Source organism: Dermacentor variabilis, chromosome 7, assembly GCF_050947875.1.
Source record: "Dermacentor variabilis isolate Ectoservices chromosome 7, ASM5094787v1, whole genome shotgun sequence".
In the NCBI taxonomy this organism is placed as follows: domain Eukaryota; kingdom Metazoa; phylum Arthropoda; class Arachnida; order Ixodida; family Ixodidae; genus Dermacentor; species Dermacentor variabilis.
Window position 1 is genome coordinate 100,944,828 of NC_134574.1, and position 23,644 is coordinate 100,968,471.

At 50.0% G+C, this 23,644-nt stretch overlaps 1 protein-coding gene across 1 annotated transcript in view; it reads left to right on the forward strand.

Moving 5' to 3' along the window:
* Rat1 (5'-3' exoribonuclease 2 Rat1) overlaps nt 1-22,539 on the forward strand; it is a 129,047-nt gene extending 106,508 nt beyond the window's left edge. Inside the window, exons 31-33 of the mRNA XM_075698882.1 lie at nt 19,294-19,354; nt 19,937-20,087; nt 22,231-22,539. Of these exons, the coding sequence (XP_075554997.1) occupies nt 19,294-19,354; nt 19,937-20,087; nt 22,231-22,437 (419 nt within the window). The 3' untranslated portion in view covers nt 22,438-22,539. The remainder of the gene's footprint in view (nt 1-19,293; nt 19,355-19,936; nt 20,088-22,230) is intronic.
* The last annotated feature ends 1,105 nt before the right edge of the window (nt 22,540-23,644 follow it).

Genomic DNA, 23,644 nt, shown 5'->3' on the forward strand with positions numbered 1-23,644 from the left:
ACATTGTATACCGATACAATGCGTCTTTATGAGCACTTATAGCTTGCGTTTGGCTTGCTTCTCTCTCTCTCTCTCTCTCTCTCTCTCTCTCTTTTTTTTTTTTTTTTTTTTTTTGAGCGGAGTTGCTTGTGACGTTTCATGCCTCATTTGTTTCACTTTTCTTGTGGTGGGAGGGGGTGGCTGCAACTCTCACGCAGACAACACAACTAGCAAACATTGGAGTCACGTTTTGTTTTTTCTTGCTCTTTTTTTGCCAGTGTTTGTTTCCTTTGTCATCCGACATTATATTTATGTCTATACGTAGCAGTCGGGATTAGCTGCAAAGGGTTCCGGCTGGGGCGTGGTTTCATCGCTCAACGTCCTCTCCACATGTGGGGCTTGCACAGAGTGACCGCGGTTGTTAATATATCTTTCTCTGCCTGGCACCTCTTCACCCTCCTATATCGAAGAATGGCGACTGGTGCGGTCGGTGTTTAGTGGGTGTTACTGAAGTACTATAGCGCCAAACAGACGACACAAGAAGAGACACGGACGAGCGCTTGTCCGTGTCTCTTGTGTCGTCTGTTTGGCGCTATAGTACTTCAGTAACATGCACCAACTAGCCCAACAAAAAGTTCTGCTGGTTAGTGGGTGTTGTTTGCGTCTTTCTTTTTTTTTTTGTAATATACTACGTGTAGTTTCGGCGCTGTCGTTTTCATTTCTGGCATGGCGTGATGGGCGTCATTTTTTCACAATACTCAGAAAGGCATGATCTGTGACCATGCTGTCAAAAAATAATTCTGTTAAATTATTTTAGAACGCTGACTTCTCGGAGCTGTGTTACACCTTGCCCTTATTCGATGTCTCTGCTATTAGGATGTTGAATGCACCTAATAGTGCAAGCTACTTGAACGCGTTGATTAAATGTTCGCGTCTGCGATTGGTCGTCGCATCAGCGCAATGACGCGTTCGGTAATATGCGAGAGGCATTTTTAGCCTGAACTACGAGTAATAGTCGTGGCACTTACCGATGAATAATATACAGTTAAAGAAGTTTGATGCGAGTAGGCAAGGCGTAGAGTATACATATGCCGTGGTTAAAATTAAATTATGGGGTTTTACTTGCCAAAACCACGATCTGAAACGTATCTATAATGTACCTCTTTAGTGTCCGTTTAAGGATCATCTGCCGGGCTTCGGTCACCGGAAGCGTGCAACTATATCGCGGCAATCAGCGCCTCCTCCCCCCCCCCCCCCTTCTGCGTTGGAGCCTTATTGCCTCTTTTGGGGAACGCTTCGCCTGCTCTTGACCGCGCGGCTGGTCATCGTGGGACCACGCGCGTGGCTGCATGAATTTTCATGTGGTGACGTCGCGTGCGCGTGTGTGTGTAGACAGAGAGAGAGAGAGAGATCATCGGGAAAGCGCGTCTGTTTTCGTATTTCAATGAATGGGCTCTGGTCTACTCCGGACCCAAAGGGGCAGCAGCGTCGAGGCGTTCTCGGGGGGACCGTGGTCCTTCTCTTGTGACAAATGGACCGCGCGTGGCTCCGACATAACCACGCCGGGTGTCGATACATGGCGTCGTGGCGTTTCTTCTTCTGTTTTGTTTTGTTTTCTGTTTAGTCCTCCAACGTTCTCGGCGATATTAGGGATTCGACTGTGACACGCCCTTCCCCCGGCGTTAGTGCACCGATGGACCGAAGAACCCCTTATCCACGCTTCACCCGTTGATGCATGACCTCGCGGTCGTCTGTTCGAGTTCCCTGGCTCTGCTGTTACTGCAGCTCATTCGGAGGGAGCTACTTTCGTGTTTTGTCCTTTTTTTTTTCTTCTTCTTCTTCTTCTCTGAGACATTGTACGTAAGCTTGCTAATGGTGACCCCCTGCCTCTGGGTAGAGCGCGTATTGCTGGTCACTTGGCTGAACCGTCTTTGTTGCGCTCTATAGGCCGAGCACTTAAAGTGTCCATAGACGTGCGCATCTTCGCATTCGAAAGTAAAAAGCTGAGGAGCTCTCTGCTCGTAGGTTGGCAACACATTTGCTGGTTTCCATTATTTTTCGTTTTGTTCCAAACGAAGCATTTTCAACGCAGATCATCCAAACCAACGCATGCCTTACCATGTAGTGTAACAGCAATATATTTACGTGACTGAACGCATCGAGACCCGATGCGCTTTAAAAAAAGAAGCATGCATGGGGCGTGATGTGCGTTCGTTTCTCTATATTGCAAGCGCCACGTGGTCCCGTGGCAGGTCATTTCTATCTACGTACGTGCGTTTATTGGATTTGTTTGCCCCGTGTTAATTTTATTTGGTTGTTCTGGATCTTGACGGCTGTGATATTGCTCCTGTACTCCACACACACACACACACACACGCATATATATATATATATATATATATATATATATATATATATATATAGTATAGTATAGTTGTTGTCCATTAAGTGCTCTCCACTTTTATATGTACTGCCCACGCATGTCACGTATGTGTCTCACCTTCTCAGCCCACTGATGCGGCGCGGCAGGCGAAGAAACCGGCGCCGCACGTTTCGATCGAGTCGCTGCGCTCCTTCATTCAATCGTGAACCCCGCGGAGGGAGCAAATGGGGCTGTGTCCCCTCGGGCCTCTTTTGTCTTGACTGTTTGCCAATCTCGGCGGGAAGGGGGGGGGGTGGGGGTGTCAGGCACCGGTGAGCGCACGACCCGGCGCTGTATATAGCACTCACGCTGGGCGTGCATGCGTGCGTGCGTGCGTGCTGTGTGTAGGAAAGACGCGCGTTCTCTGTTATATACGGGCTTTGCCAGTTTGACCGTCGCCTACACAGAGGCTGGCTGTCACCGCGTCTTGCGTGTGCGCGCGTGTGGGTGTCTTCGCTTCGCGGACACCTGCGTGTCTTGTGCAGTTTCCTGGCTGAGAAACATTTGCGGGCTGCCGGAGCGAAGCAGGGTGAGGCGCAGCTGCGGAGAACTTCGGAGAGACGCCAGGGTGTCGCATGCCGGCTTGATAGCATACTCCTCCCTATAAAGTGCGCCCTTGGCATCTTATTAGAATATAGGCGGGATTGACCGGTTATAGGGGCAATGAAAGACAGCGCTATGTATATTATATCAGTTCAGGCTGGTAAAGTATTCTTAATGGCACACACTCAAGAGGAGTAAGTTAAGGTGTATTAGTGAATTGCCTTGCTGCAATAGTAAAGCGACCGCACTTGTACGTTGATTGTACGTTGAGACAAGACGCAAACGCATGAGACGCGAGGGGGGGGGGGGGGGGCGTCGCTCTATAAAGCTATACTGTATCAGCACGCCACGGCACTCGGGTCTACGTAATTGTTTATCGGTAATGAAGGACTTCATTGCATTCCAAAGGACCCAAAGGCGTGGGACGTATGGCATGTTTATAGAACTTTTGCAGGCGCTCGAATGGCCCAGATGCGGAAAGTACGTTGAAATCCGGTATACGTCATGCTAACGTATACAGGCGTGGATCTTTCGGCGCAAAATTAAAAGTTTGGCCTCCTTTAGATGGCAATAACCATCGTTACAGGGGAACAGCGCAGAAATCACAAAAGGTGTAGTGAGGCACTACAAATTTCGGCGCTGGCTGTTTCCCTGTAACGATGACAGAGATGGAAACTTTAGTGATAAGCTAGAGCGACCTAAAGCAACAAGGCCAGGTCGAAACTTTGCTAATCTTTTTTTCCCAGCATTTTCAACCACAGGTGACGTCTCTCACGGTTAGAGCGCAGCTGGGTTTAATGCGCGATAACGTCATTGCTGCAGATATTGAGATAACGTTAGCAGTAGTTGGCATGATGGAGGTAGCGTTGCTGCGATCTCTCTGACAGACATGTCTGTTATGTGTATAGTGACCACCGGACTGAGCCTCTTTCAGTGGTTTACCTTCAACTGGGGTCGACGTCATCTCACGCCACTTCTCTACAGCTTGCGATCTGACGTCAACGTAAGACGTAATATTTTTGAGAGGAATACGCAGTTCAGACATTTAGGCATGAGAACTTCGTGTCGAGAATGTTAAGGGGGCGAAAGAAAGAGGGGAGGAAATGTGTGCGCGTCTATCGTGAGATAAAGCATTTTTGTACACGTATCGGAGCAAGCAATTTCTAAGCCTGCTTCTTCTTCGGCCACCTGTGTGACTGACGTCTCACTCTGCGGTCAAGCACACACACGCTTACACATACAAAAAAAAAAAAAAAAAAAGGAAACGAAGAACAAGAAAGTACGGGGCTGGTTGTGGCAAGAGCGCGTCGCGAAAGAAAGAAAATGCCTCGTCGCAGTCATGCTTGGCCACAAGTGTGACCGCATTCTTCCCGGGGCGGATATTATATCCGATTATCCGCACTTTGTAGCCTCCGCATACAGCAGCCTCTTCTTGACGTCGCGGTCTTTGATAACTTTCTCGGTATTAAGCCCCCGAGCGCTCGTCCAGTTTGCGTGTGCGTGTTTGTGCATGCGCTATAGCGCGTGGGGAGAAGACGAGATCCCCCCCGCCCCTCCACCCCCGCATCGTCCAGGGAAAGATTGACAGCTGCGTCCGAGTGCGGAAGCGCGTCTCGAAGCCGTGACGGGCTCGCGCGCACGCACGTATACGCTTTCTTGGGCCGTATATGGCGTGTGACGTCCGCGCTGTTGACCGATGCGTCACGCCCTGCTTGTGTGTCTGTGTGTGTGTAAAGGAGGCGAATAATAGTGGGAAGGGGGGGGGTGGCGCGGGCGTGCGGTCGTACGTCCCCTGGTATACCTATACAGGAACGCCCGCGAGCTCTGCTAAAAGGTGGTCGAAAGAATGCCGAAAGGGGTGAGGGGCGTTCGTTATTTGCTCTACTTAAGAAGGTGCCCCCTTTTGTCTCGCTTTGTTCGCACGCCAGCGGCAGCAGCGACTTTGGGGAGTGCAGTGATGACCCGCCGGGAGATCGGCCGAGGCATGGCCGAGGACCTGGACGAAAGAGGGGGAGGGGAGTTGAAAGGGGTAGGTCGGATGGGCCAGAGCGTGCCACGTTGTTCTCCGCGCCGCGTGAGTTCCCCTTTTCTGGGCCCCTTAAACCTACACCGTTCGCCCGCACATTCTTGGGGGCATCGAGCCCCCCCCCCCCCCTCCTCCTCCTCCTTTCGGGCATCGACTGTGGCTCGGCTTCTGGCTTGCGTGAGTCGGTAGGGGTCGTTGGAGTCGTCTGCAGTCGTCGTCTTAGCCTTCACTCATCCGATCTCCCTCTCAGGGGGGGCCGACTTGTTTGCTCTTCTTTTCGGCTGCCCCGCTAAACTCTCCGTGCCGAAAGGAAGGCGCAGTCTGGGAAATGGGAAGAATTCGAGAAACGCACCGTGCAGGTGTCTCCTTGTGGAGCCGGTAACGTGTTACTTCTTTGCGAAACCTTTGCGGCCTTGGTACAGTATAGCCTTAGCGCTTGTGTGTGCGTGATTTGTAAGTTTGGCGTGTGTGTGTGTGTCTGGGTGTGCGTGCGTGGTGCGCGTAACGCTGTTTGTGGCTCGACGCGCCTCGCTCGTGTAGAGCACTCCCGCTGGGTCGTCCTGGCGAAGCGCTATAGCGCCACCGTCCTGCACCGTTCCTCAAAAGTCCACATGCCGTCGCAGGTGGCCGCTTGAAAGACCCGCGCTGATGGCGTTTTGATGTGGTATAGGAAGTCTATGTCGCGGGGCCTTTCGGTGGGCCCGTGAAAACGTGACGAGCGCCTCTCATCTGACGCACTTTATAGGAGCGTCTGGTGCCAGTGTTGTCAGCGACTTGCTTGCTTGTTAGCTTGCTTGCTTGTTAGAATGTCGTAACGTGTCATCTCAGTCGCGTCGTGAGAGTTAATTAGCAAGAGGAGTGGTGCATCGTCAAACGAAAGAAGTGCAGGCACCGTGTCCCTTAACGGAAGTCTCTAAATTTGTAGTTAGGTCTAGTTTCGTGTTGCGAAGCCCTGTCTTGCGCCAAACAGGTTAGTGGTATGGAAGAAGCTTGTGACGCGTATATTTATTTGTCTTTTAAAGTGTGATCGCATTATTGCGGCGTCAATTGAGTTCTCTTCACTATGTTCACATAATCTAAAATTCAAGTGCCCGCAATCGCGTGTCCTTCCTCTGTGCTTCCCGGAAGGCACCGAACCAACTGCGCTCCTCGTATATTCCAACCGGCTATATATACTGGCAGCCTCTGTCGATCGAAGGGCGACCGATACTTAATATGCGTTGAAAGCCAGTCGTGAACGTGCGTTTGTGTGCATCGAAACCGCTTTAGCATACGTGCGACGTAATCAACGGAAGCAGAAAAGTCAGTTAATAGACGGTTTTAGTATAGCGTAAGATGCTTGCCTTAGCGTTAGCGTGCGACGCAACGCTAACGCAAAGAAAGACTGCACTGCGCGGTACAAGGTAGAGTTTTAGAATAGCGGAACGGAGAAAAGCGTTAACGTTAACGCAAACAAATACAGCGGCATCTAGATGTAAAAACACAAAGTACTGGAAAGCCAAATCCACACGAAATGTCGAGCTTTTCCAATGCCGAATCCGCAAGTGTGTCCCTAAGTCAAGCTTATCGAAAGCCACAGTCGATGCGTTAATTACGCATGTAGGTGTTTAGTTTGAGTGTTGTTTTGTCGAGAGTCGCGAAACGCACCGATTATTCTTAGCATGCCGCGATCGAGTGTTCTGTGGGACCCATATTACGTGTCCTTTTTAAGTTGGGATGACGTAGACGCCCTCATGCTTCGGGAACGAGAGCGACCGCGCAGGTTATACGTGTCCTCAAGATCCACTCAACATCGAAGCTATTCCGGAGGGGACGTTTCTCCGGCAATTTCGCTTCCAGAAATCCGATTTCCCACTTCTTTCCACTTTTTTGCAACGGACGCCCACCTTGACGTCCGTCCGAATGGGTTCAAGGCGAAAACCTCCTTCACGAGGTTCATATCGTCGTCGTCGGTAAAACGCACGCGCATTGTGACCACAGCACCGACCACACTACTGTGTTTTGCCGCGGAAAACGTGGCATGCATCGGCTTGACATGCGGCTTTACACCAAGCGAACGAGCGAAATACACTTGGGCGCCATCTCGAGGCGGATACAGCAAACATGAGCAAACATTAGCAAACCCTCTCGTTAAGCCTACTGCGCCGCTAATCGAGAACGTATATCGTAAACAACGCCCATTTGTCACCTGTGCGCCACTGTCGAAGCATCATCACACAAATCTAAAGCAAACACGAGCATTAGTGGGGAACGAATGAGCCGAACAGTGCAGGCCGACGACTCGATAGATGAGAAGCGGGCTGCTCTCACTTCGACTGGCGCCGCCATGTTGCCGTACGTAAGGCTCCCCTTGCGTGCGTTAACGTTCACCGCTAAATCTCGAAAATAGCGTACGTACGTAAGCGCTCCAGCACCGTTTACGTACGGCGCATGCGCAGTGTGGTGCACGCATCGCTAACGCTAACTCTTTGCGTTTGCTGCTTTAGGCTATACTAAAACTCTAGTTTGCGTAGAAAACGGGGCGAAAAGACCACGCCATCACTATCGTTCTATAGAGTTCTTTCGGCTTGTTATATACCTAGCACAGTCGGCGGGAATATCCGACAGTGCTGTGAAGTATATAGTTGCGCGCTTGGCACTTCGCGGTGCTGATGTTTGCATCAAGCACGTGTACTGTTTCTCGGTGCGTATACGTGCGTGCGTGCGTTATTTTGCGAAGTCCACTTAAGCATGCCAGTGTATCCGTCTTGGCTAAATCTACAGTTTTCACCCTTAAGTAACAGTGAAAGAAAGATGCGGACAGAAAAAAAAAAGGAGAGCAACAATGGAAGAGGCGTTAAACTCGCAACTCGAAGGTTTATTGAAAACATAACAATTTTTTAAGCACAATCGAGTCGCGTGAACTCTGAACGCGAAACGGGAACAAGCGAGTTCTGCCTTCCATCTGAGTTGCTTCTTTCCTTCTTGTCCGTGTCTTTATTGTCCTGTTAAACTGAAGATGAAGCTATGGACACCATCTCGCCCGCAACTCTGGCAAACAGTTTTCACTCATCTTGTAGCTGATCGAGCGAGACACTCGACATAAACTGCAGTGCCCTCTGTCGTTTACCGCAATTCACGCCGGACTCCCCCTACATCGCCACTTGATTCGTGTTCACCGTCTTCTCCAGCGCTGTCCCCCCCCCCCCCCCCCCGTTTTTTTTTCGATTTTTTCCCAAGACCCTTAAACGGTTCGTTTAGCGCTGGGGCAGCTGTTCACGTTATGGTGGAAGTCTTGCGAAACGTACAATTAACTATAGACGGGCGACAGGCTAGCCTCCTGGGAACGGCGTCCGAGTTCCATGTCTAACTTAACAGAGGCGCTGTTCGTGGCAGCTATCCTGCGTGTTTGACGCGTTTGAGAACGGTGTATAGGTGGGGAGTGTTCGTCGCATCGCCTCCCGTTTTGCGAGACGCTGAGCTCACTCGCGTCCTTCATCGTGACCCGGTGGAGGCGCGAGTGAAAAAAATTCGCGCTTGTGTGTGCGCGTGCTCGAGAAGCCGTAGGGGTCCACAGCACGGCGTATGCTGTACCGTATGTATATGCGGACGAATCCATGCGCGAACAAAGACCGGCAGTGTGCCGTCTCTCTCTCTCTCTCTCTCTCTCTCTCTCTCTCTCGTGAGCCTGTGTGCGCGCGCGCGCACGCGGCGTAACGCTCTGCGGTGTACGTATAGTTGTGTGGTCCTATTCTAATTCGGCTCGGCCCCGAGGTACTCGATCGTCTTGGACCCATCCGTCCCTCGGCCTTCCAGCTTTCTCAATCTGCTCCTGTCAGCAGCGCGTGCGGTGCGGGTCCCCTTCCCTTTCCACACTTGAGGGTTCTTGCGGGTGAGGGGGAAGGGGCGGTTGGACGCAATTTTACTTTAGCGGCGCGGCCCCGGGCCTAAGTTATTGTTCCTCAAGTGTAGGTGGGCGCCAGCGCGGGCCCCCCTCCGCGACGGCTCGCGGAGACGAGTGGCCACTCGATATCTCCTATGCGTTCGCGACCCGTCTGTATATGTCCCATGCGTTCCCGGCCCCTCGCTGCTGATGGAATAGGAGAAAAATCGAACGGTGTTTCCCTCCCTGACTGTCCTCCTCTCTTCTCGCTTTGTCGGTGTGTGTTCTGTGTATCGTCCGGGAGCAACGGCTTTAGCGCATTTGTGCCGTCTGCCTGTCTTTCCCCCTTTCTTTATTTTTTTCTGTCTTTTCCTAGGTGTTGTGTTCTTTTCTGGTGACCGGTATGTTGTGTTTGTACGACTATTAATTTCGAGAGTTGTGTCTTGGCTTTAGAAACCCCGTAGCGTTAGCAGAGCCCTTCGGCATTTCGTGACAGTGCGGGGTACGCGCGACATGGCATGAAGTAAACGGTGTCTCTAACCGGGACGGACTTTATCTAAGCCCAATTTGCGTGGCCAGCACAGCATTTGCCAATACCAGGTTAGCGACCGATAGCAGGCAGTGCGTAAGATTACGTGGGTAAAGCTGTAGAGATTCTTACGGCACGACTGTGTACACTGCCGATATTGTCCCAACGCATTTCCTTACTCGGTTACAGAAAACAGCAAAATAAATTCTATTATGATATAACTGCATTTCCTGCTTGAACAAGGGTTGAGCGAAGGATGTCTCAGGATGTGGTCAACGCTTGGACAACGCAACTTTTATTCGACCCTGACAAAGACAACTCGTCTTGTGGAAACCTTGACTAAAGTCTAACACGTTTAGTTATACAGTGCAGTTCACTATTAAAGAGAACACGCGAGTGCAAAGCACGTCTGGATTTTCCCCTGTGGCAACTGTGCGACCGATTAGATTTCATGTGTATGCCTTGTGGTTGGTAACTGTGGCAACCTTTCTATAGAAAGGTCTGCCCAGGTGTGTATACACACCTGGCCAGTGCGTTGACATTGCTTCCGCAGGCACATGCAGCTATGGGCACCAACGGAGTGAGAGCCGCACGTTTCAGTGTTCCCCTTAACAGTGGGCCGCACTAGTTCGACCACTCTTGAATTACAGCCGAGCGCCTTTACAACGAAATGACATCTTTAACGAAGGAATAATTCTGTCCCGTTTCTCTTGGGAGGTGTGCGGTGCGCGACCTTTACAACGAAGTGACCTGTATAACGAATAATTTCGGAGGCCCGAAGTACTTCGTTATAAAGGAGTTCGACTGTACTTCAGGTTTCCATTCCCCTGTCAACTTCTGTCTCGTTAAGATTTCTACTCTCAGCTCGAATGTTTTGGTTTCAGCCTGTATTTCCCAAACGCAGTTCAACATCAGGGAAAATTAGAACTTGTTCACCGTTATTTCTGGCCACGAAAAGTAGATTTGTACGCAAAAAATAATTAAATGTTTTTCTTTTTAAAGAATGCCTGATAAGTGCAATAAGTACGTAATTCATTACTATTTGGTTTTCTAAACTATTCACAACTGAAACCTCGTTGCAACGCATCAAGAACTCTACTATAAGCTGTGAGTTAATTTTCAGAATTTTGAGCTGTCAGACACGGCTCAGCATAAATAATACCTTGGGCATTGCAGGGTTCAGTACGCACGTTCAGTCAAAGAGCGAGGGAAACGGAGAAGCTGACTTTGGGACCTCCGTGTCTTAGTGCAACGTGTTCTCCGAGGTGATGCCATCCTGACGACCCCCATGGGTCGTCAGGATGGGCAATGTGAGTGGCGAGTTATCGTTGGATCTGGTTATCCGTCTCCGGTTCGCAGGCTCATTTCGCACGGTTTTGACGATGTCTGGCAAATCTGTCTGTCTGCCAAGTCTGTCCTATCTGTCTGCCAAATCTGTCTGTCTCTCTCTATGTCAGGACCAGCGCCTGTGTCAGGACCGTGTGTGTTCTTCTTGAGTCCTGTTCTCCTGCGCCTTGCCTCTCTGTATGTCTTTTGCGTTGGGCTACCGCGGCGCCGTTTTCCCATCCACTTTCTGGGGTTATTATGTTAAGAGCGTCGCCCGTGTAACGGGAAGATGAGACCGTTCCCCACCTGCGGCCAGTTGCTTCTTTCATTCATTCCCATTTACATTAATTTATCATTTCTTGTAATTCAGTTTGTAAGGACAAGTAATTTGCTCGATGATGTCCTTGGTGTCTTTGTTTGTTGGCTTCTTATGGTGTGATTAATAAAAACCGGGCCCCTCGGTTCCCTTTCTTCTTGATGATTTGTCATGCTATCTATACTGGGTGTGATCTAATCCGAGACACACTGCGAACTGTGGTTGACGTTCGCGAAATGGCCGGGCGCACTTTTAACATTCACTCGCAAGTTAAACGAAAACAAGCAACGGCCGTCGTTTCGCGTGAGACGTTTTAAAACGAGAGCAGCTATTTTTTTCCTTGGTGGCCCTTGAATTCGTCGCAAGGCGACTCCTACAGCTGACAGGTTGCCGTTGATCGTTACAAGCCTGTTCATTGTGACGCGAAAAGTAATTTGAGGCTGTCAGGCTAGCTGCCTGGCTATGTGTGCGCGCTCTTGTGCTAATCTAGGAATAAAGCTGAGCTCGTGAAACAGCAAATGGCGGCGCTGGATAGACTCTCGCTGTACTCTGAAAGGCACCTAGTTGGGCACTCGGCCGTCATCACCGACTCCGCACATGCACGCGGTTCGCGTGCGTTTTTGTTGTATGGCCCCGTGGGGCACTCGGATTGTGTCACGTGTACGGGCTCAATGGGTTTTCGTCTGCCTTGCTACCGCAAGCGGTATCCCGCTTGCAGACGGGATACCGCAAGCGATACCCACAGGGGTCAGAATTTGTCGACGTAACAAAGTTCGTTACTCGAAACATTGCGAACTGGCTTGCGTAAGCGCAAAATGCGCTTTTCCTTGAGAGTGGGGGCGGGGGATACATTGATCTCTCCGTTGCTTTCTATTTTTTGTTGATGCTGATGGGTTCCTTTGCTAAAACGTGTTATCTTATTTTTGTTTACGTTCAGTTTTTCCGTGTGTAACATATGTAATTGTTTATTTTCTGATCAGTGCTCGGTGTCTGCAGTGTCGATCGCAGCTCTTGCGTGGCAGGCGCGACAGTTTTCCGTCGTTCCCATTCGGCTGACCTCTCTTCGCGAGTCGTGTTGAGAACGATCTTCGAACCTGTACGAAAAATTAGCGAGAGAAGGGGCGAGCCTATGCTTCGCTTTCCTTTTTTGTTTTCCGCTGCATAGATTGCTTTGCAAGATCGCGTTCCGGACATCGTCGTTCCACCGGGCTTGTTTCGAGAGCGCCTTGTCCCGCCACGGGAGTCCTCGTCGTTCCGGACCCGTGCGTCGCCTGCGTGGCGTTTCCCGATATCCAGAGGCCGCCTCCCTGCACCACTTATGCTTCTGGAGAAGTTCACCGCTGTCCCGCGACATTTCTCCTTACACTTTTATTTAATTCGTATTATTCTCTCTCTCTCTCTCTTTTCCCTTCCTTCCGCACGTGGCATTCTTTCGCTTCGCGCTGAATTTGAATCCCGCCGAGTTCTGGCATTATGCTTAAGCGGTTTGGCCCAAAAGTCCGCGTTACCTCGTCCTCTGCACCGTTCGTTATTGTGAGCTCACGTTCTCTTCTCGTTCGCTATATCGAATATTTTTTTCGCCCTATGGATGGGACCGCTTTCTAGCATTATGTTAAGCAGGGACACCAGAAGTCTGTGACCTCCAGTTTTCGTTTGTTCGCCATATTGAGGTTATGTATGCTCTCTCGTTCGCTGCGGTGAATTTTGTTGTTCTTCGATAAATGGGTGTGAGTTGGGAGCAGTAGGTCCGCACGACCTCCCACTTTTGCCCACTCGCTGCACTGAGAACGTTTTTGTTGCATTTCGCTATATTAAGTAATGGACTTTTTTTTCTTTTTCTTTCGGAAGAATAAATTGTGTTGAGAAGTGCCAAGAGGCGGCAGCGGCCGTGTGCATTTAATGATACCCACCCTCTGCTCCTCGCTGCCTCTTGCACAGGCACTGCCGGGGAACGCTCCTCCACGCTTTACCTCGTTGTGACCTCCATTGTGGTCGCCTCATCTTCGTATCCGCGCACGCAGCTGAACTCTCGTCATGCTTCGTCCCACGTTGTAGTGGTTCGCCGGAGCTGCCGTGCGTTTTTCGGGCCGCGGCCGCGAACCCGCTGACGGCACTCGAAAGTGCCCGCCTCTTACGAGTGGGGTGCCCTGCGTTTGTGTTTCGCGAGCTAAAGGGGGAAGGAGCGTGGTTTGAGCTTTATAGAGAGGTGTGTGTGGGGGGGGGGGGGTTAGGCACAGACGTATTTTAAGCAGCCGTCGAGCTCTCGTGAGGACATTGCAGGGACCGACGGGTCGTCCTTCCAAACCGCCGTGGCTTCGAACATTGGGCCTCCAGTCATTCGCTTCATCTCTCTCTCTCTCTCTCTCTCTCTCTCTCTCTCTCTCTCTCTCTCTCTGCGTATTCTATTCTGTTTGTTTCCGATGTGGGGCGCATAACTTGCCGTTCTTGCGGTATTAGCATTGTCCGCGGATTCTCCAGCGCTGAAAAGAAGAGTGACGTACAGAGCGGACGCGGAAAGGGCTACGGTGTGTAATTCCTATAGAGGAAAGCCCTCGCTCCCTCTTCCTCCTCCTCCTCGGCTCTTTGCGCCTTCCACTCGAGGTCTCCTTTGTTTTCTCGAGTGTTTTTCGAACCGAACCTCGGGTCGCGGGCGCCGGACGCGTCAGACAAAGATCCCCGGTGGCCGCCTTCTCCGATCGCCCGCGAGGAGCGCGGTTTGAATCCCCTCTTCACGTTCCCCTGCACGGGCTTGGACCTCTCTGGCTGCTCCTGCTGTTGCTGCTGCTTCGGAGACCTTCTCTGTCCCGCACAATCTGCAGCGTTTCGTCGGTTTCACTCCCATACTGGCTTCTTCTGTACCGCTTAAAACTTTCTTCTTTTTTTTTTTTTTTAATCGGCCATTCTTGTAACACTGCACGCTTCGCGCCTGACTGGTTGGTTTGCCGGAGCACATCTGGTCCCGGGGAGGGCTCTTATTTGCTGGCGGGCGTGCGTCAATGGTGGAGGCCTCGCGAAACGTCGGATCGGGTGTGTGACGAATTATAACCCCCCCCCCCCCCCCCGTGCTTGAGGGTCTCGTTGAACTGTTGTACACGCTGGAAGCTTAGCCGCGTTGTCGGCTGCTGAGCGCGCGGTGTTACGGTATCCAAAAATAAAAAAAAATTTGACGGCGTGCTTGAGGTTTGTAGGTGCTCGTTAGACAATCCGGGGGTCGAAATTAACCCGGAACTCTAGTGAGACGACCGAATTTGACCACCGTGGTGCTTTTTCGCATGTTCGATTATCAAAGGAGATACCGTTAGAACGCTTCGGACGCGTTTCGTGTCATTACGATTTTCTTTTCTTCTTGTTTTTCATTTGCCGGATTGATGTATATTGATTCGAGCCGGAAGAGGGCCATCGCGCGAAATGAAAAGCTTGTTCAGGACGCTTCGCTTGTGCGTCTTAGAAGTGCCGTTTAATATTCGGTCAAATCTTAGAGATCTAAATAATTTTTTTTACGATTACGGCATATTAGAGACAATTATATGCGCGCGGCCCTAATTATTCGTTATTGCGACTATATATATGGGATGTGCATTGGTCGAAATTAAGCAGCGCGCAGTTGGTCGCACCCTCGACCAGTCCTTTGCTCTGTCTTCGAAACCTGCGGACTTAACTCGGAGAAAGCGCGTTCTTTGCAGCGTTTGGGAGGTGCTGTAAATGAAGACTCGTACGTAACTAATTTCGTCTAATTAGTTACTCGTAATCAATAATGTTTCTTGGTAATTTGTTGATTTGACGATTGCTTCTTATTACACTTGTTTGTTCATTTTTTTGTAATTTATTTGCTCGGTAACTTTCGCTGCCATTCGGTTACATTTTTCAGTAACCAATTACATGTAACCCGTTGCAGGGTTTTTTTTTTCTTTTTTTTTTTTGACGATCCAGACAAGCTTTAACAGGCGATGCAGATTTTAACACCTGAATTTCGCGGGAACTGCAGTGCCTAAAGTTATGAAGGCATCCATTGCGTGGGTTACCTCCTTTCCACAATAGTAGCGTCCTGCAGATACGCCTCGATCACTTGAGCATGGCAGGTTTGTCATTTCCACCTGTCCTAAAAGTCGGACCTCACGTTTTTTTTTTTTTTTTTTCAGTTTCTCTCTTCCGCTTTTCTGGAAGCGCTTATAGGCGGTCTTCATAGGTGGTGGGAGCTCCTGCTAAATTATTCGCATATATATACACACGTGACTCAGATACACTTATTTGTCGCGATTGTAACGCATGAATATTATTTTTAGGACGGAACAACATGCAGCTTTATGCTCAAATATATTACAGATTTGGTCACATTTTTCAAAGAACGTGAACGTTTGCCTGCCATCCGCTATAATTAAACATTTAAGTCTAGACTACTAACCAGTCCATTTGACGTTCGCCGACAAATTGAAAACAGCGCTTATGTATGCCTCGATAGGGATGACAATCGATGCGAAGGTAACACTTCCAGATGTTTTTTTTTTTTTTTTTTAACTGTCTGTTTCACCATCAGGAGTGCTTTTCTCCCAGCGCTGCATAGAGGACCCAGACGCGAGCATCGCGACATCGGAATACCCACAATCCTTTGCGCAAGGAGTTGGTGCGTCACAGCACGGCGTTTATCTCCGGCGCGCACATCGAGCGAGTTTTCAGTGTGGATGCCCGTTGTCTTCGCAATGACGCGAATGAAGATTAAAATTTGTTGAAAGGCAACTGATAGTGAGAAACAGCGTGCGGGAAGGGCTGCGGAGGACACATCGAAAGCGCCAGGCCAGCTCGTTCTACTTGGGCTGTACCTGTGCAATGTTAATAAAAGCAGGGAGAAAAGTAACGTCGAAGTAATCGATTACTTTTTTTTTTACTAACTGTTCAGTTACTTTCGTGGGCCCCCTAATTGGTATCTGTAATCAGTCGCATTTTTGAGGGAAGTAATTGCAATCCGTTTCATCTTGTCTGGGGGACGTGTACAAGTCTGTTAGAAATGCGTGCCAACAAACAGTGGTTTTCCTGCTCTGGTCGACGCTTTTCTCGGGAGTTGGGCTGCTGAGCACGAGGTCGCGGGATCGAATCCCGGCCACGGCGGCCGCATTTCGATGGGGGCGAAATGCGAAAACACCCGTGTGCTTAGATTTAGGTGCACGTTAAAGAACTCCAGGTGGTCAAAATTTCCGGAGTCCTCCACTACGGCGTGCCTCATAATCAGAAAGTGGTTTTGGCACGTAAAACCCCAAATATTATTATTATTTTCTCGGGAGAGAGAGAGAGGTAGGGAGGAGGGGGGAATAGGCCTTTCTATGCTTTGAGTTCCGTGTCTGGGCTGCGCTACGAGGCTTTTCCATGCACTAAGCATGAAACAAACTCGGGCCCTGCTAAAGGCTTCGTCACCTATTGCGCGTCCCCGAATCAAAGTGTAGAGTATGCTTAGTTTATAAGCGCAGGCTAGAGGAGGACTATTGCCCCAGGCCGACCTCTCTGCGTTACCACAATAAGTTATCCCCTCCTATTCCCCCCTCCCTCTCCATTGGTTAACTGCATCCCTCGCAAGAGTCCCTTAATGAGTTGTTCAAATGGTATATGTGTGCTACGGTGGTTTCGTTAGCTCCGGGTTTCTTTCTTTATTTTTTTTTTTTTTTTCGTCCGCGGTGCGAGGATGCAGCATGCAAGTTGCGCTTTCTCGTTTCAAATAAAGCTTTATTCATTTATTCATTCGGAGCAGACGTGGCTTCAAAAGTCGGCGCTGGTCTCGTCCTTCGGCATCTTGCGCGCACGAATAGCGCTTTCCACTGTTTGATTTTAAATCGTAGGGTATAGGAGTCGCCTTTACGAAGGTATCCCTCCGCCCTCACCGGAATGACTGGCAGTGCCACGCGGGCTGCATACTGTCGCGCGCCGATACTATATCGATCACCTCCCGTGCGACTGTCCTCGATCGATTTCGTACGGTGCGCGTTGTAGCATGATTAGACGATTGACCTTCAGTTATCTGCAGACGAGGTCCTAGCACACACACTATACTCTCATTTTATCGGCGCACATTGCATTGAAGGTGCTTTTGGCGTTTGCCGAGATGTAGTATACATACGGACCTGTGTGATCGCCTTTGGCCACATAACACTTTCTTCGCGAACGGATGTTTTCGGTAAACGTTCTCTTTTTTCTCTCATCTTCACAGTCTCTCTCTCTCCCTCTCCTTTGCTTCACTATAGGGTGACCAACCATTACCGCCTATAACATCCCTCTTCATAATCCGCGTCGAGCTCGAGGTCGTGAGTTCCACCCCGGTGAAATGGAAGTAACGCGCGTGTACTTTGATTTAGGCGGACGTCAAAGTTCCCCAGGGGGTCGAAATCAATCCGGAGTGTCCCACTATGGGGCCTGCCTCATAATCGGATCCTGGTTTCCGCTGCAGGACGAAGGCCTCTCTCCCTGCGATCTCCAATTACCCATGTCCTGAGCTAACCGATTCCAACTAGCGCCCGCTAGTTTCCTCATTTCATCGCTCCGCCTGGTCTTCTGCCGTCCTCGATTGCGTTTTCCTTCTCTTGGTACCCATTCTGTAAGCCTAATGGTCCAACGGTTATCTAACCGGCGCATTACATGACCTGCCCAGCTCCATTTTTTCCTCTTGATGTCAATTAGAATATCGTCTATACCCGTTCGCTCTCTGATCCGAACTGCGCTCTTTCTGTCTCTTAGCGTTATGCCTAGCAATCTTCGTTCCATCGCTCGTTGCGCGGTCCTTGTTCTTAAGCTTCTTTGTCAGTCTCGAAGTTTATGCCCCATATATATATATATATATATATATATATATATATATATATATATATATATATATGACTTGCGTAAATAAATAAACTGTGCTCGTTGTACATGCGTGCGCGGTCAAGTCGCACACACACATGCGCGCGCACCAACACACACACCGGCCACCATTGTCCCGCTGCCTGTCTGCCTGCATGGATTGCCGGTTCCTTATAAACACGGGGGCTCGGTTTCGCCGATCACTCGGAACACCCGCGATGTCTGTCTCTGTCGTTGCACCGTGCCTGCGTGTGACGGCGGCCGCGAGCTTCGCCTGTACGTGCGGCAGTTCCTTTAGCCAAACCGCCGCCGACTCGTTGTTTGCTCACCTCTCGATGGTGCGCGCTTTCTCGCCGCACGAAGCGGCGGCACGGACTCAGCCCCCCCCCCCCCCCCCCCCCTTTTACCGCCACCCCCCAAACCGCATTGAGCGTAGGAAGGTATCGGGGCCACAGCGAGCGCTGGTTTTGGCCGCGTTATATACTTCTACCATATGTACGTTTATTGTGGATTCTCACAATTTTTTTTCTTCTTTGCGGTGGTCGATGTCTTGCGTGTGGTGGGCCACGAGTCGCCTCTGCCGTCGTCTCGTGCGGCCTGGAATGTTTATATTTTTTTTTTTCCCGTCAGCCTCGAAGGCGAAATGCGGCGCTGTGGTTTTCAGGGGGCTTTCGCCTGGATCTCGCTGTTTGTCGAGGTGTCTGCGCTTCTCGAAGCTCCCGCTTCGCCTTTACATCTGACGCGGCTCGCTCGGCGTAACATCGCGCGCCCGTGTCGCGTTACTCTGCTATTAGCGCAGCGGAGGCCGTTGAATGGTTCGAGCACGAGGCGGCCGCGGGCCGGGAGTGGTGCGTGTTTTAGCTCGTGCTCCGATTCCTCGCGCGAATTTTTTTTCTTTTCGCGTCGCGTACGCGCCTGGCGCCGCCTGCGCGAGGATCGCGTGTTCCGTGCTGGTCATTCGTTCAGTTTAGGAATTTGGTGAGGCGTAATTTTTTTGCCCTCTAATTGTAACGACTGGTTTACCGAGAAGCCGGTCATTTGCGCAGATTCTGTCCGGGTGCTCTGAAGGAAGCGATGTGCTCGCCGTATTGTGATCTCACTGTAATTGATCCAGCGGACTTAGTTTTTTTTCTTTGTGTCATGTTTTGTTTCCTTTGTTTTGGTCACTCCGGTCGTATTTCGTTAGACCTGGAAGTATGGCATCGATGTCATTAATAGTTGCCGATACAACGCGCACTTAACTGTAGCCCTGGGCGTCACGGCGGAGGCGAAAAATCAAAACTTTCTCTCTTGAAACGTCTTCTTCTCTGAGACATTTTTCTCTGGGATACGGGATCGGATGGTGGCTGCGAGCTTCAGTTATAGCCTTCTGAGAAAGTTTGTCGCGGCACACGTTTGTGCAACCGTTGCTCGAGAACTCATGTCGAACTTCTGCTCATTTTCTTTATTTGTTTTTTTCTCTCGTCAGGGGCCTCTGGTCGAGGCGGCTACCGGCAAGACTCTTCGCCTGGCAGCAGACATCTCTGGAGGTGGGTGGTGCTTGGACGCTGCAGTCGACTACACCGTGAATTACTTCGATATTGGTTGGGTTAAGCGTGGTACAAATGTGAAAGGTGGTAGAAGCGTATGCTTCTTTCTGCGCTTCTCTGCACTCGCTAACGGTTTCAACAAAAATAGGAAGTTAAAAAAGAATAAAAGAAACGGGCAAGCAATATCGACCCGTGATCTGAGACGGACACTTTAGCACGGGGGGAAAAAATACATTGGCACGTGCATGAAGGAAGCAAAAAAAGAAATAGAAAAAAAAAGAAGGAAAGTAAGGTTATAAGAGATGAGAAAAAGCGACACAAAACGTGTCAACAACAAGCGCGAGTCTCCGTGCAGGTCCTAAATCTCTGAATCGTCGAAAAATATGCAGCTGGAGTCAGTTAAAGGTCTCCAATTGTATACTATAAGATCCTGAAATCAAGTGTAGCTACTTCCCCTCATAATGCATTCGGCCCGGACGATTTTGCAATTTTTCGTTTGTTTTCTTAATGATGAAATGGTGGCACTGCTTGTTTCCCTCCCCCAAACATCGTTTCTTTTTGGCATTGTGTCTCGCTGTGTAGTGGCGGTGGAGACAGCTACCAGCGGCAGCACTCCGGCGGATACCAGGGCGGCGGAGGAGGAGGAAGAGGCGGCTGGTCCCCACAGCAGGGCAGGAACCAGGGCGGAGGAGGAGGACCCGCGCGTACCGGTCCCGGTACCGGCTGGGGACAGGTGAGTCGCGCCTAGCGGTACGCGACCGCGCCCGATGCCTGGTGTTGTGGGGGCGGCTCTACCAACACCACCTAGAAAGCACAAGGCCTTTTCACTCCTATCCATGACGTCATGTTACCTGGCCGCGCTGCCATAGAATCTAATGGGGATTCTCCCGAGTATGCAGCAGTCAGTTTGACGCCACCGCTTTCGTCACGCCAGCCTTCTGAGTGGAAATTTTGGGCCAGGTAGCGTGACGTCATCGATCGGAGTAAACAGGCCTTGTTTATCTAGGTGCTGCTGGCTCTACTCACCCTCTACGCTCAGACGAATAGCTTCGAAATTCCTCGTGTGAGTTAGCGACTTAATTGGGGTAAATTGAGAATCTGGCCAAATCTGGAGTATCCGGTTTGTCGGCAAGCAGTGCGTCTTATTGCTGAATGGTCAAAGGATAGCACGAAGCGATATGAAAAACGTTCCGATGTTAAAGCAAATTCCGCACACGTACTTGGGGAGTCCGTAAGAAAATGATGCTCGAAGAGAAACAGAACAACACGGTTCTGCAGTTTGTCCAGTTGGACACAAGTCAATCGAGTCACTTGAACAATGTAAACATGCGCACAAGGACATACTAAGTGTCAACGCATTGACACAGTACCTGGCCAATTTCGTTAAAAAATGTTATTAAGGCGTTGTGTCTCTGGTGACTTGTTGTACACAGCTAAAAGCTAAATTAATTGAGTTCTTAAAATCTGGAGTTTTACTTGCCAAAACCACGATATGATTATGAGGCACGCCGTAGTAGGGGATTCTGGATTAATCTTAACCACATAGGTTTCTTTAGCCGAAAAGCTGGGAAGTTATTTCGTATTTGCCCGGGATCGTGAACGCGTACTAAAAAAAAAAAAAGGGGGAAGCATCACCCGACAGTCTTGCAGCCTAATCATAAAATATATAAAAAAGGCTCACGGGAAACTGGTTCTAACCACGTGATAGAAAAGCGGTGAATTTTAGCCGTCGGACAGGCGGAAAGTATGAGTAAGTGGGTGGCAAGAGCGGCCAGGTCACGAGACAACTTTCCCTTCGCGGGCTTCTTTCACGCTCGGAAAAACACTTTTATGTAGCACGTATTGAGCAACAGAAAACTGTATCGGAGTTTTTCATGTTGCTCTACAATTTTCTCATTGACAGTTTTCATCTATTTGCAATATTTGAGAAGTTGATTAATTAAGACTAATTATTTAGTTAGGCGAAATGTAAAAAAAATAATCTGAGTATCTCCGAGCGACAGCGAACAACATTACATTGGTTCGGTCCAGCTACGTGGCATTTTGCATGTTTCTAAATCTTGGTGCATGACATTTGGGACACCCTGTATAGCGCTGTTATGTGTGGATCAGTTGGGCTATCTAGTAAATTGAAATGCTTAGTAACCTCACCAAAATTACGAAAGCACAAAGGCGAAAACATGTCTCCGCTTGTATTCATTTAAACGAATATGGGAGAAAATTGGCTTGGGCGTTTCCTGCGTCCTTGCTGAGTCGCAAGAACGAAATTTCGCTCGAAAGAATCTTGGTTCGTTTTCTCGTAGTGGGGGCTCGAATAAAGGCGAAAGAAGTAACTAAATATTGTGGAAATACGAGAGGACGTAAACGATTGGCGCAACCGTTCCGCGTTATTGATCGATATGGAAGTAAATATAATCTAAACAAGCCAAGAAATAGTGCCTCTTGGACTACGTGCACTTAACAGATCTCTTTGTGTACCTTTAACCGTGTGTGTATTATGCCTAAATAGACATGCCTCCGAAGTAGAGAGAAAGAGAGGGAAGCAACAAGGAGGCAGGGAGGTTACCCAGCCGCACGTCCGGTTTGCTACCCTCTGCTGCGCGAGAATGGGGATACAGAGACGAAGAGATAGAAACACAGAGAAAGAGAGGGCACTAGTAGCTCTCGCACTTGAAGGTGCACACCGACTCTACAAACGTTCGCAGAGCGCTTTCGACTGCAAGCTTTGTAGTAAATATATATGTAGTATATACAGCCCAACCATCTTAAGTCGCAGTTACGTTTCACAGATACGACACGCTGAAGTTGCCCCGAAAAAGCGGGCGCGGACGTGTCCCACTGTCCACAAAAGTTGACGTTGCGCCGTTTCTGCGCAGTCGTCGTCTTCGCCGCACATTCCGCGCTCCCTGCCTGCACCACCCCGGGATCAACAGCAGCACGGCTACGGCGGTCAGCAGCACGGCCAGCGGCATCACCCGTACGGTGGTGGCGGTGGCCGGCAGCAGATGGCGCCTCCGTCGTCGCGCCAGCAAGGCGGATACCAGCAGCAGCAGCGGCATCATCAGCGCCATCCCACCTGGTAGCCAGCGGCGGCACCAGCAGCAGCATCCCCCCGCATCATGCCTCTCATTCGATCACGTCTGTGTACATCAATAAAGCGTCGCACGACATGCTCGTTTTAACTAGGCGAAGTCGGGTCTCCTGTGTCATTTATTATCGCCCTTTGTTGTGTCTTGCGCCGTCAGAAAGAGCATCGAGCGTTTGACTGTCGATGGTGATGCTACGCTGCAAATGTTACTCAACACGACGGGACCTGTGTAGGGCGTGGCAATTGCGAAAAAAAAAAAAGCTGAAATTTTTAAACCAGCATGCCTTTACGTCGGCCGACCTGTAACTTCCTATGTTATAGAAATATGGGGGCTGTGCACGGCCGGTTTGCTACCTTCTGCTGCGGAAGAAGGGATACAGGGACCAAGAGATAGAAACACGGAGAGAGAGAGGGCACCAGTAGCTCTCACACGCCGACTCAACAAACGGTCGCAGAGACTTGTCGAGTTCAAGCATTGTAGTAAATATATATTCAGGGTGTCTACCAACCGGGAAAACCGGGAATTCTCAGGAAATTTGAATAGTCTGGAAATACTCAGGGAAAACTAGGGGAATTTGTGCTTTTATCAGGGAAAATTAGCTGTAACATTATTGAAAGGGAACGAAGGTCGCGTTAATGCTGGCTCCAGTAACAGAAATCGCAACGAATCGTCATTGACGCCCTGTCATCTGCACGAGCTATTGTCAGAGTCGTTAACGACCGGTTTTCCAAACGCCGAATTTTTAGAACATGCCCGATAATTCGCACGGCTTTGCGGCATCACCACGTACTCCATATAGTCAACGTATATTGCCCTGACTGCAGGTCTGGAATGGCATTAATCAAAGCCACCACCGCCGCCATTTTGATTATCTCGCCGCCTCGAACCGGTACTCTCGCACGCAGGTGCGCTGGCAGCCGTAGCCACCACCGCGGCAACGTTAGGCCTAGCTGCTTCTACGTTCGCTATTAAGCTTCTTGCCGCGGTGCTGTATTTTTCATTGAAAGAATTTGCCGCTGTCAGCAATGGCACAGACTCCGTCTTTGTGATCCTCGCAATTGGCTTCGAAGCTCGCAGAGCGCAGCGCGTTGCGTAATGCCGGTCTCAGAAAGTTAGCTTTGCCTTAGTACAGCAGTGTCACGCGGCGAAGAGTAAGCGTGGGAAGGGGCATTTGTCACGGGACACAGTATGTATTCCTTAA